Source organism: Syngnathoides biaculeatus, chromosome 3 (assembly GCF_019802595.1).
Source record: "Syngnathoides biaculeatus isolate LvHL_M chromosome 3, ASM1980259v1, whole genome shotgun sequence".
In the NCBI taxonomy this organism is placed as follows: Eukaryota; Metazoa; Chordata; class Actinopteri; order Syngnathiformes; family Syngnathidae; genus Syngnathoides; species Syngnathoides biaculeatus.
The window spans coordinates 30,166,306-30,183,111 of record NC_084642.1 but is presented as its reverse complement, the minus strand read 5'-3'; the positions used below and the strand labels follow the sequence as shown (position 1 = coordinate 30,183,111).

Genomic DNA, 16,806 nt, shown 5'->3' with positions numbered 1-16,806 from the left:
CGTCTCAAAAGGAAAACAAACAGAATAGGGTAACCTATCAGTGATAAAACTAAAAAGCACAGTTAGGCACTTGTGTCCAAAATGACGTACGGGAGGAGATTTTGTGTTGTCGATGAATGTTTTGTACAAGAAAACAAGCTGTGCTTGAGAAAAGGCCTTATCATACAGTGGGACGTCAACCCCAATTATGCCAAGCAGAAGTTTCCTAACATATGTTACATTTACAACATATGTAACATTTGTTTGCAGGCCCCCCCCCTCCCCCTCCATTCTTAAAGGTCCCACTTTGTAGCAGCCTTTATTTGAATACTGGTTGTTGTAGATCAGTACACTAAAGCAGGGTAAAGGTAGGCACCATGTCTATTGATTGGTGAACAGAGTATTGTCACTTGATGCAACAATTGAATCTAAATCTGAAACAAGAATGCACAAAAATGCAACATTTAAAAAATGCTGCAGAAGATGACAACAGGTTATTTGTTTACAGCTAACCTCAGCACACAGCACTGCTCTGTGTCATTGCTGTTGTTTATTTTTCCCATGAAGCACACACTGTTGCACTACTATACAGTAATTTGCCGTCGCTCAGGCAGCTGTCACTATCCAGCCTAAACGCCCTGCAGTTGAGCACAAGCCTAATCCGAGCTTGTTTCATTTGTATTTATTGTTCTTTTCGAAGCAGTCTCAACCGTACTGCTTAGTGGAATGTGGCTAAAGGTCATGTTGCCTTCACCCAACTGGGAAATCAAGGAGGGAGCATCTAAACACCCGTAGCAGAAATTCAGCTAATATTCATTTGCGTTTATTATCTTTGCCTCTTCACTCTGCCAGCTTCTTTTTTTGGTATCCTTACTAGTGAGTGTTTGGTGTTTATGGGGCAAGGTATCTAAAATAGAACTCAGATTGGAGTCTAAATGATCCTGAACATTCCACATATGCATTATGAGCCAACTAGTTGCAAACAGATGTTTGCAAACAGAAGCAAGTATTTTGATGCCTTTCATATCATTGACATTTCAATACAGGGAAGTTCAGCCCTTAGACGTTCCCAACATACGGCACGACATTGAGAGGTTACAAACAGTATAAGCACCATCATGCGCACAAGAAAGCACACTCGTGTAACGCTCTTTACTTAATTGTTTTGGATTTCAGCCATGAAAGGTTTCTCATACAAAGATTTACGATAATAATGATCTAACACTCTATCAGCTAAAGTTTGTGGTCCATTTATGTACGTATTAATGTTACAGTGCCAATGTAGGAATGGAATTGTTGTAAACTGAGGCCCCCTTTTACTGTACAATATATGATATACTGTAGTTATACACCGGTTAGAACTGTACACGCCCTATAAGTGCAGTATATCCTCAAAATGAAGGGGAAGGACGTTTCCTCACCTGCTGCAATTTAAAGACTTCACATTGTATTTTCAAAGTTTTCTACAGTAGCGTGCAAACTTTTTGGGCCACATCGTCTTGTAAAGCGTTTGCGCATGATACTCTGGCACTTTTCAATTACAGCTTGGCGAGGAAGCGCGTCATGTTTTTCAACTATGAGGTCAGACAAAGCACTCATTAAAATGATTTCCACGGATGGTACAGAATATAAGTTTGATCAGTTGGCTCAGAATTATACTGTATTCCCATCTTTTTCAGTGCAGTTGCTTTTGGCTTAGTTCTTGGAATTCGAAAGTGCAAAGACATTCAGTATTTGTCCTGGCCAAGTCTTTGATAGATAATAAGTGCCATGAGCTTCATATGTAAACTTTTCAACACACTGTGAAAGGATGAACTCAAAAGCTACATTTGAATAATACATGTTTTAATATTATATATATATATATATATATATATATATATATATATAATTTGTCACAAGTGAAATGGATAGGTGAAAGGTCCGACTTTAATGATACTAATATCTTTATTTACAACTACAAAAACAACAGCCCCTTAGGTTGCTCTTTCCCCTCCTTAATGATTTTTGTACTGAAATACCCTTTCCTGGAAATATCCCATAAATATACAGTATCTGTGTAGGTGTGTCCCTTATTCCCAAAGCTTCCATGATTTATATGTTGACGTTTTGCTTGCTTGTGAGCAAGGCAACTGTCACTAGTGAGCGTGAAATTGTGTATGGATATTTAAAACTCTGAGCTTAAAATCTTTATCAGCCACATCTGTTAAAAGTACAGTATGTTACGTTGTGATGGATTTAACCAAATATTTACGTGTCATCCATAACACATGACACCATTAGAAAATATATATACAGTTAAAAAAAATCTATTTCTACTTCTGTCACGACCAGAACTTGAGGCTGAACTCAAGGAGCACGACTCTAGAGAGCAGGTACCGTTTGAGCAGGAAGTTTATTCAGTTCGGGGTCTGTGCACAGGGAGGCAGTCTAGAAGAGCAACAGTCACAGAATCGGCAGGCTAAGAGGCAAGGTCAAACACGAAGCAGGGTCAATCATCCGAGAAGTCAGTTACACGAGACAAGGTAACGCGGGAATGTGACGGAAAAGTACAGCGATCTGGCAAAGGACCAGACCACACGCGTGGCAATATAAATCGACGGTAATTAGCATGAACAGGAAGCAGGTGGGCCCGCCCGCTCGCTCACCGGAGCAGCTCTGCAGGAGGTCGAGGAAGGACACGCCCATGACAATTTCTGTGCAGGCTAGTTAAAAGATTTAAGATGGTGTCTGATTAAATAAAGATGGCCCACTGATTGATTCCCCTGTCACCACATCTCTCCAACCTTCAGTAACGCATGCCTTAATGGTAGGATGAGTCAACTCTACTACTGTTAGACATGAAAAACAAACGGAAAAAAAAATACCTTCCATCCCATTAGCGGTCGGAGATTCGCAGAACAATGGAGATTAGTGATTACTGCCACTCCCCATGACTCTCTCTCTATTACTCTGTTTATACAAAATACTGTATATTACATGGGACATGTGGTACCCCTAGCGTCAAAAAGTATTGCAAGCCATGTTTTAAAATACGGATAATCCTGAGTGAAAATTAGCCTCCTTTTTTTGGGTAGATAAAGCTATACTATTGGTAAAAACACACACACACACACACACACACACACACAGTTACCGGTAAACATTTAAACATGGTGTTGTGCAAACAGTAATTCATTCCACATGGAGAATTTCAACTTGAAGGAAAGCAGCCAATATGCTGTTTTAGTGCTCTGAATACACACAACCAAGTGTGCTTATATGACCATTTATTTAACTGTCACTTACTTTTCCAAGGTTCTCCTTTTATTTAAAATTATTTTTCAGTATACTTTCACAATGCTTTTTACACATAGACAAAAACAAAAAACTCCGTTACCGTGCATCTGCAATCACGAGTGACATGGCAGGCCACTCAATAGGTTGGGATGGAGAAACATGTGAATGCACACCAACTGCTTGTTCTCACATGTTTTATCAAAATTTCTCTTTTAAATACCTTTAATAATAAGATTCTAATGGACCCAGTCTTGGTGCAGTAAATGTATACTCTGCTATGGAAGCATTGTAAACACAAGCGCAACATTAACACCATGTTACGTCATTGTTGTATAAATTGTAACTAGGGTTGGGCCATGATTGGAACCGGGACTACCAATCCTGTCAAGATGTTCAAATTTTGAAATATTGTTTTCCAATTTCTATGCCTAATGTCCCCCGAACCCAAAACATAAAGTGCCGAAAGCCAACAAAGAACATGCATAAATTTTTTTTTTTTTTACAAATGTTAAAATGAATGTTCAGTCACCCCAGTGCAACATTTGAATTAAGATTATACTGTGCTCAAGTGTGACAAACTCCCTCCTGCCCTGAACTTCAGTCAAGTCAAGTCAGATTGATACTGGTTATAAAGAACAGCAAGTCAAATGTTCATTTTGGTTCATGGTCCAAGCTGCTAAGAAAAAAAGGTTCATAATTTGGGCAGCCTTTATTCAAACCATGCAAACTTTTTTGACCCAGCCCCCTAAAATAATAGGAACCAGAATCAAAATGAGTAACTGGAGTCGAGACCAGAATCGCCCAAATTGAAACAATGGCCAACCCTAGTTGTTGTCACGACCCATCGATACGGAGGTAGGACCCAAATGCAGGAGTCGGGAGACACAGAGGTAATTTGGGAAAAACGTTTATTGTTCCAAGTTCGCGAATCGGGCAGGCAGTCAGGTGCAGCAGCAGTAGTCAGGACGTCGGGCGTGGAGAGTAGGTCCGCAGGCAGGCAGGCAGGAGTCGGTACCCGGGAGATCGATCAAAGAAGGTAGTGTAGTAGTAGTAGTAGTAGTAGTAGTAGTGCAGAAGCATCAAAGGAGTCAGGCTTACGGGATCGGTCAGAGAACAGGCGGAGGTCGGTACACACGGGAATACGATCAGAGATACAGGAGTGCTGGAATGGGGCATGAACCGCAACGATCTGCCGAAGGACCAGTCGTCCCCAGAGTCCTAAAAACACCGGGACCAATCAGCCAGCATGAGGCGCAGGTGTGTGTCTACTGATTGGCTGACCACACCCAGCCCGGGCTGGAAGCCAGGAGCATGACAGTTGTAACACACTCACACATTCACAACTGAGCATTTTAAATGACACACATGCTTTAAACATGTCAACTTATTAAAAACATGGTTTTTAAAAACTTAAAGCACACTTTTTAAAATATTCCTTGACACCTGTTCTCACTCTTTCACCATCAAGAAATGTATCATGTCACATCAGTTTCACAAAATGGAAGAAAATAACATCACTCACATTGCCTTGAAAATAAAAGGGGGTGAACAAAAAGTTAAAGATAGAATATTTAAACACAAAAATGTTCAACAGAACCACATACACAATGGAAGTCCACTAGCTGAAGGCTAACAAAATGCAAAACGCCATAGACTAGCTAACAAGAAATTAGTATCGATGTAACAGTAATTATAAACCTTCAAACAAGGGGTAGTTTAATACATGGATCAAAAACATATACATAAACATAACATACAACATTACTCACAGGCATATATTCTCTCTGCTCTGTGAGAAGGACGACTACTGTGAAATCACATAAAAACTATATCTTAAAAATCCAGGATATGGTGGTGAAGAGGGAATTACATCAAATGCATTCATTGCAGTATTCACACTTCTCTTTAAAAAATTCTGAGGGGTTTTATTTTATCATTATGTAAATCCCTCTCTTAAAAAAAGGTGATTACGAGAACTTCGGTGCTGTTTTGACATTGTGATATTCTGCCAAAGAGTTGGGGCAAGCATATATTGTAAGATTATGTAAAATAAAATTGTAATGGCCAAAAATAGACAGATTTCATAAAAAGAGCAGTAAAATTTGTTCAACGAGGCACTAATACAGGAAGCAGATGGGCGAGCACTCCGCTGCCTTTGCTCACCACCCCTATTCCCTGTTCAAATCAAGACTTGATAATGGACTGCTCGAAGATCCTTTCCTCCAGCTTGACTAGAACTGAATAAAAGCTCAGGCCTCCTTTAGGAATACTCTGCACTCCATCATCTGCTAGCAAGGTCACTCCCAGGCCAGCAGGAGGCAAATGTGTAATAATGCCAACGTGTGAACATGCCGGCACAGCACCGCCCGGTCAAATGCCATCAAACGTGTAACTTCAACTGTAGACATCACGGTCAATATGTGACCATCAGAAACATGTTGGGCTCTCCTGGGAACACACTATGTTCACATACAGTCAGTCATAGCTGTTACAGCTATTAATATCAAGTCCTCGCTATTACCGTCATATTGTCAGCCACAACTTTAGGTACATTTATCATTAAAATGCAAGGATTTTTGCAAAGGTATTGTATTTATATTTTTGTCATTGTTTGGCTGGACCCGCGCCATGTTCTCCGGAGCGATTTCCATTTTTTTTCTACACTTATAGTCACAAAAGGACGTTCCAGGCTTGTATGTTCATATCTGCTACTCCTATCACTCCTGTACCAGTGAATATGTACCATTTAGGCTAAATATCAATTGATTAAGACAACTGAGAAAGGCGAAACACAAATGCATATCATACCACAAATTGTATTTCACATATTACAAACTACAGGTAATGAAATATGCAGCTGAAAACGGTAATCGGATAGTAGAAAGAAAGTTTGGAGTGAATGAGGAACATGACGGACAGAGGATTTTATTACCTGATCTTTCTTTCCTATGTAAAATATCCATTCTCTGTCTCTGATTTTATAAAAATTAATTTCTCCCCCAAATTGGGACCTGTAGTCCAGTGCGACTTGTGATTTTTTATTTCTTCTTCGTTGAGCATTTCATGGCAGTTGCAATTTATACTCAGAAGTGATTTATAATCCAGAAAATACAGTACTCATCTCTATTCTACTATTCAGGCAGGAAGGTGTTTATACACCTTAGTGGGAATAATGTATGTGCCTACTGTTCTTCATTGTCAAAGTGGGAAGCTCCAAGGGTTAACTGAACCAATATAATGACCGTTGACACACTAGATACTCTACCGATGTCTGATGAAACCACTCTTGGCCCTCTGTAGAGCAGGGGTCTCAAACTCAATTTACTTTGACGCCGCTGAACGCAGTCTGGCTGAGGCTCCTCAGTACACATGCACACGGGCGCAATTTAAATTACAAATTTAGAAAAATAAGAAATACGGACGCTAATGTAAACAGGTTGTGTGCAAAACTACAAATAAAACTCTCCATGGTAGTGCTGATGTAACTTTCATTTAGTGAAAAATTTTTCTCATCTTGCAACAAGCCCAGTCGATGTCACGCACCCGAGTCACATATACCCCACCGTGATTGGGAGGTTCATCAGCTCCGCACATTAACCTGTAAAAAAATGCCATTCATATAAAACTTGTGGGCCGCACTAATGTTAAAATTGCATATTAAGGTGGGGGCCACAAAATATCGCCTCGAGGCGCCAGTTTGAGACCCCCAATTTAGTGGCTGATAAGATGCAGCAATTTTTTTGTGTGTATATTATTAAATTTCAGTTATGAAAGAGAATAGAAATTCAGACTCAAATTCAGCAAAAATTCCATCTCTGTTCTGCATACGCATCATGTCTGTTGTGCATGTCCGTGTGTCGATCATAGATCCAGCTGAAGTTGAATTTGAAGAGGAGAAATCCTGTGCTACTAAATTGTTGTTTGTGCAGGTATTCTAGCCTCACTGGGTTCTGTCTGTCTTTCACAGTTGCCACTTTACACTAAGTGTATATTTGTGCATTTAAAGCATCTGTTTGCATGCTGTTGGATTAATTCAAGCAGAAAGAAGAGCTTCAGTTTATTAATAAATGGCCTGTCAGCTAAGTGCTAACTGAAATGTTACGGGTGCCAATTTTTCTGTTGTTTTGCCCTGGAATGAGGAGGGGAAAAAAACGACTCAAATAGCCTTGGGTACCTGTGTCAGTGCTGTTGTTTGAAGGTCAGTCTTGTTATAAATACCAGTTTATATCTGGCAGCACACACAGTTTCTATGAGACCTATATGCTTTCAACACATACGCTTACTACTCTATAACCCTGTCCTCCAACATGCAGTGATCCAGGATGCCAAGGTGATGTTTTTGTATGTGCTTGGTCCGATGGAATTAAACTAGTTCACCACTTTCCGTTCACGCCCTACCCCTTAGCAGCAGGCAGATGACCCTTGCGATGGGGCCATCAAAGCTTTTATGCTTTCTGTTTGCACCCTGTCTCGTTCTCCATCGTACCTCCCAGTTTCAATAAGATAAAGGTAGAAGAGGGTGGAACATCATCATTGGGATTGGACATCCCCCTGTCTGGTGGTGGAGTCTGATTGCCATTCTGTTGATCGCACCCAGAATAGACGCAATATTAAGCAAGTCAGATTATCTTAAGTTATTTTTTTTATCGTAAAGTACCCACTGTTGCACTGCTATGAGTTGGAAAACATTTAGTATGGACATTTTCTCCCCAATCTTTATCGTTCGTACACACTTGCTGGATAATGTCCATTTTAATTTTATGACTGGCTCATGCCATTTAAAAGATCATCTGTAAGATTTAAAATTAGGATACATCTGTGATCTCTTAAACTCATGTGTAACTTCCTTGATGCTCGATCCTCGGGCATCAATGTGCACCAGTTAAGATACTCTTTAATATGGCAGCATGAGAAATACTTCAGGGTCACTTTTGATGTATCAAGCTCCCAAAGTTGTAATTATGAGACTTGAGATCCACCCTCAGTGTGTATCTCCAAATAACCTTGAGTATGTTGTTCATTCACTTAGTAATTTATTGTTTTCTCATTTTCTGTGCTGCTTTGGTTATGGAGGTTTCTCTTCTTTATTTCAGCGCTGTTTCCAATATGATTGACAGCTCGTGTTTTTCTTTTACATATCACATTTTCCTGAAGCACAATTTGTGGATTATAATGTGGTTATATTTCTGTCAGGTACCAGTCTGTGGAGAGTTGTACTTTAAAATGGTATGCTTATTTACATTTGTAAATTCAATCTGCCTCACCCAAAAATTGAATCAGATTTTCGTTAAAACGTTTTTGCATTGTTTTTTTTTTTTTACACAGCAAATATCAAAGCATCTGAACTGAAAACTGAAGAAACTAAGGAGTAGTTTATTTTATTACTGCCTTTTGTTTACAACAGTCAGTATTTAAAACCATAACCCCGCCATATTAACATACTACGCAATTAAGGTTAATTAAATAAAATAAATACAGCAACATATAAGAACAGACGTAAATGTATGCAAAGGAAAATTTAGAAAAATGTAACACATAAGTGGACTAGTTTGAAGCCCTGCCTTGCTGTAATCACAAAAGTATTGCAATTTCTCACATATAATGTGCACCCATGTATAATACACACCCTCAAAGGTTACCTCAGAATTCTGGAAAACCCTTCTCCCTGTTTTAAATCCATTTTTACAATGCATGATTTACAGTAGCTTCTACCCATCTGATCTGTTACATTACGTATCTACATGTATACAAGTTAAACTAAAATATTGGAACATTTTAAAAAGGGATTTTTGTTTTATAACTTTGATTTTATTAAATGCCATGTTGATTCTCATCACCCCCCCCAAAAAAAAAAAAAACATTGACTAAATGTACTACATGCAAATATTGGAATATTGGATAGTTTTGTTTACAACCCAAGAATACCTACCTACCTAAAAATCCCAAGTTAGTATACTGTATCAAAATTGTTAACAGAAAGTTGCAGAGGAAGTAATCAAGGAAAAATATGCACGTTAAAACATAGAGTACCATCCTTGGTGGTAATGGTATGTAAAAAAGTTTCCTCATTAAGATCTTGTGCTTCTTCCCTGGAAAAGTCTGGTGTTATTTGTGTAGCTCCACGGTAGTAAGACCATTGGGAGCAGAGAAGTGTGTTTCCAAGCTTCTCAAGTAAGAGGCTCTAGAGATGCACGGCATCATTGGATGTTTTGATGTGCTTGAAAGGTGAGCCCAAGGGGCCTTCCTTTTGTCTCGCAGTCAAGTTGTGACGTTTACACTGTTTACAATATCTGTACATGTCCAGTGAAATGCCCAAAGAGGGCCAGCGTGATTTTGCACATTTCTAGGATGGCAGTGTCTGTGCGTGACATATTTTGTTAAAGTGAGAGAACCAAGCAAAAACATATTGACTCTCCAAGTAGCCCACAGAGCACGACTGTGCATATGTGAAGGTACATGTGCTGTATACTGTATTCATAAATGCTGAGTTAAGAATGTACCATCCCCATTCAGTTGCAGTCTCGACTTTTATACCAAGTAGAATTTACGCCGATTTGATCTGTGAAATCGGTATCGCCCAATTATGAGCATTTTATGCTGACCTGTTGCTTGGCTTTGTCATAATTCGCCGAGTCGATTAATGAAGTAATTGATTGGCTCTGCAAAACACATTTACTCCGTGTTGCCATCATGCCCAGTGTCTCGAACGAGGCTCGAGGGCGAACCCAAATGCACGACTCCAGAGGCAAGCAGGTAGTGTACAGAAAGCCTTTATTCAGTCCGTGGTCAATGATCAGTGAGTCAGTCAGGAAAAGCAGGAGTATCAGAAGAGGCAGTCTTACTAGGATGGTCAGGGAACAGACAAGGGTCGGTACACGGTAGGTCAGGTATACAGGAGTGCAGGAACGAGGCATGGGAATCAACGACATGTCCTATAAGTACCGGGTGCAATCAGCCAAAACAGGGTGCAGGTGTGTGCCGACTAATTGGCTGGCCACGCCCAGCCTGGGCAGGATGCCAGGAGCATGACACCCAGTTTATTTGAATACCAAAGTGTGTTTATTTTTAGCGTTCTTTCTCGCGTGGCTTTTGATGTCGAACTGTCAGTAAATAAGGTTATTTACAAAAAAAAAAAAAAGTCAGCCATGTGGGGCAGACACCATGTCTGAGACAGACATGTAATGGCCGGATCCGACTAAAAGACAAATTTTCTGTATCACACTTGTCCGATGTCAGATTTTTGGATAAAAAGCTTGTATTCCGATACCTCCGCAACCCATTTTTTACAACCATTGGGTTTTATCTATTTCACTCAAATGGGACACTCGTTACCATGCCGATGTCAATGAGAGTGGATCGCGCCGACTGTATTATAAGGATAAAATGGGTAAAAACATATGCTGGTGGTCACCGGAGCTCAGGGGAGGACTTTCATTCAAGGCTTGCTTGAGGTATGTTCATATATCAGGCAACAAACTGTTATGTAGCCTAGCAAGCTAGTGCTAGCACTAATAGTTGTGTGTAAACATGCTGCCGTTCAGTCAAATTATGCTCTAAGGTTTCGATGTATGTGAAGCAACTTTATTACCATAAAGAAATTGAATTCCAGTAAATAAGCAACCATTATTTTTTTCTCTCATGCTGTAATGTTGGTTTGACTGACTGATTAGAATATGAGTGGAAAAAGGGGCGTGGTTTATACAGATCTCTGGCCTCTGATTGGTCAGCGACGCAGATGAGGCAATTTCTACGGAGGGGTCAATTGTCTATGGAAGACACAAATTGGCGGCAAAGCACTAGTTTTCTAGCCTGCCTAAATGAAGTGCCTCCGTTGGCCTGAGCATGAGTGAATATTAAAGGATAGCTAATAATATTAAGAATAAAAATTTGTAGTATTAATAATTGCAATAATTCTCTCACAACTTTATAGTCAGACATTTAGAATCACTTTACCCTTGTTCATATTGTTGGCATTTTCAGTCTATTACTAGCTCCACTATATTCCAAAACTTTGTAGAGAAAAAAATAATTTTCTTTACTGCTGTTATTTTCTTTGAGAGGTACCAAAAGAAATGTGCTTGTAAGTCCATTTTTCTTGCATTCAACCGTTTCTTGCTTTGCCCCATCGTTGTGGTGCCCTTTCCGTCACTGGTTCTTTGTGCATCTCAGTTGTCATGAATAGCCAGTTTTTCAAATTTAGCCAGCCAAATGTTGCTCCTAGCCACCAATAATTTTCCGCAACATTTACCTCAGAGCCGTGAAAGCAATTAAAGAGTAGTGTTTTTGCTTGCCGGCTTTATTGTACTCCTACATGGAATGAAATTCTCAGCACAGAAGGAACTATTATTTTACTTGATTGAAGCGCAAAATGTGCAACTATTTAGTGTAATACAAATATAGTGTAGGTTAGTGTTACGTCTGTAAACCGGCAGTGCTTTTGACCACATTGTTCATTCTTTTTCTGTCAGATGAAAGGAGGTAAATTGTGAATTGACCATTAACATCGCGCTGGAGCTGTTACCATCAAAGTAGCCATTTACAAAGACGGTTACAAATGGCAGCTTAACCTAAGAAACGACTTCCTTTGCAGGAACCTGGCATGGTCTGCTATATTTACCCTCATTGGTCTATCAGTAGTCCCAGTCGGGTGTGTGCTTCTGGCAGATATGAATGCCTCCTTTTAGTCTGAGCCTGACTCTTATCTGTGCACTCAGGCCATTTGATGAAGTGCTTGACTTATGTTAAGAGTCACACCCAGGGACGCTGCCGGGTGTTTGGGCCCTGTGAAAAAAATATTACTGTGGGGCCCAACATGTCATTGCTGCAAATTATAAATATTAATTTCCAAGGCCACTGTCAGTTATGGACCCTTAGAATCTTCATCACTTTTCTCCCCTTATGGCGCCCCAGGTAACACCACTCAATGATACCTGAAGCTGATAAAGGGAGTAGGCAACAGAATTAAAAATTGTAAAGATCTGAAATGGAAACTGTCAGTCAAATGTTTTTATGAATATTATTATCGTTTTTTGTTTCCTAGTCCTGCTCCTGTATGTGACTACTGTAATAGTGATTACAGTGCTAAAGTTCCACAATCGTTTTTTTTCTTAGTTTAATATTAATACAAATACTTGACTGTGCAGGTCTTTGCCCCAGCTTTACTATGTATTGGTGGCCTAGATATATTATGGAGATTTGACGTAACGTTCCTCATTAAAGCCCTAATGCTAGCTATTCATTACTTCCGACACACAGACTAATAATACAATTAATCAGCTAAGAATAGAGATTCTCGGTAGCAGTGGGAGGCTGACATCTTATTGTAACAATCTCAAGCCTCCAAGTACAAGACAGATTGGACAGAAAACACCAGTTACCTTGCTGCATGTCAGTCATTAGCGGATGATGTGTGAATGGAAGCATCATTAGTGGCTTGATCTATCCTACGATGCTTTGCTGAGCCTGTTGGGTTTATTCATTGGAGAAATATTTTTGATGGAGAGTTTTTGTTGCTTTAAAGAGAAGGAAACACGTCATGGCACGGTATTATCTGCTCAGTATTATTGTCTGCTTATTTTGTCAGGACAAAGCACTTTTCCTATAGTGTATGCTCTAAATTGGATGAAATTTGTGTTTCGTTGTGTCACCTTGTTAGATTTTGGGTCAAATGGTCCAACATTTGCATGTGTGTCAAGGAATCTGCCCGCTGACTTTGTGCTTATTTTTTGCTTTTAAATTTAAGTTGTAGAAGTGTAATATGAGAACTGTCCGCAAGGTAAGAGATTCCTCTTAATTGAAAGAGTTTGTTTGCTCACGAATAAGATAATTTGTTTTGTCGGAACAAAATAAAATTTAAAAATATTTATTTCATTCATTTCCAGAGTTCTTTTTTTAATGTTCCAGGTACTTATAATCCTCCCTTCAGCCAAAGATTATAATTTTTTTTATACCGTCAGGGAGTTATTTAAATTCACATACTTTTTTATGGTTGTATTTTTCCGTGTTGAACAATGTACTTCAACACCTTTATGTGACCTTATACCGACATAAAATCTTGTTAGTGTATATACATATAGCTGTACTGATAAAGAGGGCTAGTCACTGCGTGTGCGCACATGTAGATTAGTATTTGTTACTCTGAAAGAAAATAGCAACACATCTTTCACACAAATCCAAATGGACATTTAAAATATAAACAAACCATTGAAAGCCAAATGAGTGGTTTTGTCTTGATGGAGTGACAGATAAATACGCCAGCAGCCTTATGCGTTTCGACACATTCGGTCTATCAATAACACGAGCTATGCCTGACAACATGGTACTTTCCTATATTTGTGTTTTGCGCCCATCACCTTCCCTGAACCATACGGAAATGGAACTTTCCTGTGCACTGACATTACTTTCCATACGGTATTCGTTTCACCCACTCACCAAGCAAATGGAAAGCAGATCTCGCTGCGTCGTGCCACAGATTGTTCACTCCGCCTCCCTTTCCCTGATCCAATTAAATCAAATACATTTATGTGCCCAGGCTGCGGAATGAGATGGAAAACTGTTTGAAAACATTATCTGGCATCTCTTGAGAGAGTTCATAGCGTTCAGAATAAACTTCTGTGTGAAGATGATGCAAATGGGGGTTCATCTTCACCTTGGCCAAAAACGACAATCAATGTCAAAGTTATAAATGACAAGCATTTCTTGAGAAATAGGAATTGAGTGAATGTCATGTGCAATGTATTGTTGTTACAGAAAGCATTGTAGATCTGCATGTGTAGTATCCCCCTGTATTGTGCTTTGTAAATGTAGTAAAACTGTTTAATTTCTGTGTTTCCTTGTGACACCAGACGTCTTTTTTGTTACGTTGTTGTTATTTTGTTTTTTCTTCTGTTTTTGTTTCTTTCTTTCGTTTCACCGTCATTTCCATTTCACCTCCTTTAACGCTCTCCTCAAAACTGTTCTCTATTTCTGGGCAATATTTCTGCCATTTCCACCCCCCATGCTGCCTCTGTTACCCCTGTATCCCCTCACCCTTTTCCCTCAACGCTCCCACCTCCTCTTCCCAACCCCAAGACGTAGCTCTTCCCCCTCTCCCTCCCCCCTCACTGACTCCTAACACTACTGACCATGTAACGCCAGGCTTTGGGGGTGTAGCTGGTCCAGCAGGACCCACTCCCTCCGCCCCCCGCGATGTCGTGGCTTCGCTGGTTTCCACCCGCTTCATCAAGCTTACCTGGCGCCCGCCAGCTGAACCGCACGGAGATGAGCTAACCTACTCTGTTTTCTACAGCCTGGAAGGCACAAGCAGGTAATACACAGTCTACATTGTAATTGTGCCATCAGGGTTCTCCTCTGTGAGTGCATTCTGAAGTCTCAGGGCATTCTCATAGTAGCTCATTAAAGTGATGTGTGTTTATTAATTTAAACTAGTTATACCCTCTGAAGGTTTTTCATTGAAATGAACAAACACTGGCACCTCAAACTTCATTCCCCCAGAAAATGCAGTTACATAAAAAGGGAAATTTAAGTAGCTGAGAGTAGTTTTGTCTAAAGTGGACTTTCTCCTTCTCTAAATAAGCGCTACACATGCTGTCCCAAACTTGTGTTTTTTTTCTTATACCTTTATATCTGAAGAGTTCAGATGCAAAAGTACATATGTCATTTTTTGTTATTTCTGTAGATTCTTTGATTTACAAATCAATCAACAACAAAAATCAACAATATAAATCGAAGAATCTACAGAAACAACAAAAATTGATATATCTGCTATTGCGTCTGAACTCTTAATCTGTACTTGAGCTTGACTGGGGTTGTGTGCAGGCTGGAGCCTATCCCAGCTAACTGTGGGGCGGGAGGCAGGAAACACCCTGAACTGGTCATCAGCCAATCGCAGGGCACATAGAAACATAGAAACTATTTGCACTTTCATTCACACTGACAGGCACTTTAGTCTTCAATTAATCTACCAAGTATTTTTTTGGAATGTGGAATGAACTCGGAGTACCCTTAGAGAACTAATGCTAGCGTAGGAAGAACATGCAAACTCCACACAGCAAAGCTGGATTTGAACCAGAGACCTCAAAACTGTTGGCCCTGAATCTACAATATATGAAAGTTGAACATTTTGAATGGAATTATGGAAGTGAATATACTTTTCCACAATTTTTTTATTTTCTATTTTTTTGGGGATTAATCTGTATATGGTAGGATCCCAGGTAGACCTGAGCTCAGCATAGCATAGAATGGAACACGATCGGAGGACAGTATATTGCAGCAATTCACAGTCAGGGTTTCATGCGGACAACATGCATTATACTGGAAATACAAGACCAGAGTTAATTTAGACACACTTTCAATGAATTACTGATGACAAACACTTGAACGATAATAAATGTCCTTATTATGGCAAAAAAAGCCAGTTCTGAATGGTTCAATGCAAGGTTGGGATCACAACATGAAGTTATTTTCTTGTTTGCTCAAACCCTTCCATTGTTGAAGAGTGGATCTTTTATACATGGATTTGTCCATTAAATATATTAAGATGTTTTAATGTTCACTGGTTCGGTAAAATAATAAAAAAAGGCACACAAATTTTGTCCATGGCCTTTTAAACTAGCTACATTATTGGTTTTTTTTTGGGGTGACTGCAAAGCTACAAAAAAAAAAAAAAATTCCACTTAAATCACAGAGTCCCAGGCTGGGTAACATGCACCAATGAAAGCGTTCATCCAGTTATCTGCAGGTAAATGATTAATGTATGACTTGTGATCAATTTGATCCTCCCACTGATCCTTGTGTGCATGTGAACTTACCTGGCCTTATGATTACAAATATACAAATATATATACATTATTGCAAATAGAAACCATTACATTTACAAATGCGATTAATCTGGTGTGTGCGTGTATTTGTCTGCGTCCACATCAGGGAGCGAGTCATAAATACAAGCCGACCAGGGGAATTGCAGGTCACCATCCAGAACCTGATGCCAGACACCAAATATCGCTTTCGGGTTGTGGCCCACAACGTCAATGGCCAAGGAGAAAGCTCTGCCGGGCTAAAGGTGGCCACCCAGGCTGAAGGTGAGGCAAACACAAACTCACCTACATGTGCACACACGACACAGGCGTGTGGTTGTCTGTGTGCTCAGTAAACAGGATAAGTAAACAAAAAGACAAACTCTACCTAGTTTGTTGGAAACCTGCTTGCACTAGTTCACTAAGAAAACAGGATGCACTCAAAAGAAGCACAAAAATGCGCAAATAAACCCTCACCCATGTAAACACTCACTGCCGTACACAAACACTTGCTTCAAACAGGCTCCCACCGCTGAACACACTTGCACATAGCAAAGTCTTTTTAAGCTCGACCACCCAACAACACACCAGAGATTTCACGAATTCTCTCCTTGTGAGCTGCCCCTTGTTCACCCCGAAGCATTTCCTCAGTCTTTTTGTGTATGCATCCTTTGCTTTCAACCGAACCTACCTATGCACGTAGAGTTCTTGTTCATAAGTATTACCCTGCAGACACACACACGAAAAATCTGCT

General features: G+C 39.8%; 1 protein-coding gene across 9 annotated transcripts in view; it reads left to right on the top strand.

Moving 5' to 3' along the window:
• Positions 1 to 16,806, top strand: part of neo1a (neogenin 1a) — a 230,305-nt gene that overhangs the window by 178,173 nt on the left and 35,326 nt on the right. For 8 of the 9 annotated variants that reach the window (XM_061815276.1, XM_061815275.1, XM_061815281.1 and 5 more), the window contains 2 exons: positions 14,329 to 14,563; positions 16,183 to 16,337. In XM_061815276.1, coding sequence (XP_061671260.1) covers positions 14,329 to 14,563; positions 16,183 to 16,337 — 390 coding nt within the window. The remainder of the gene's footprint in view (positions 1 to 14,328; positions 14,564 to 16,182; positions 16,338 to 16,806) is intronic. The other variant, XM_061815279.1, reaches the window with a different exon arrangement.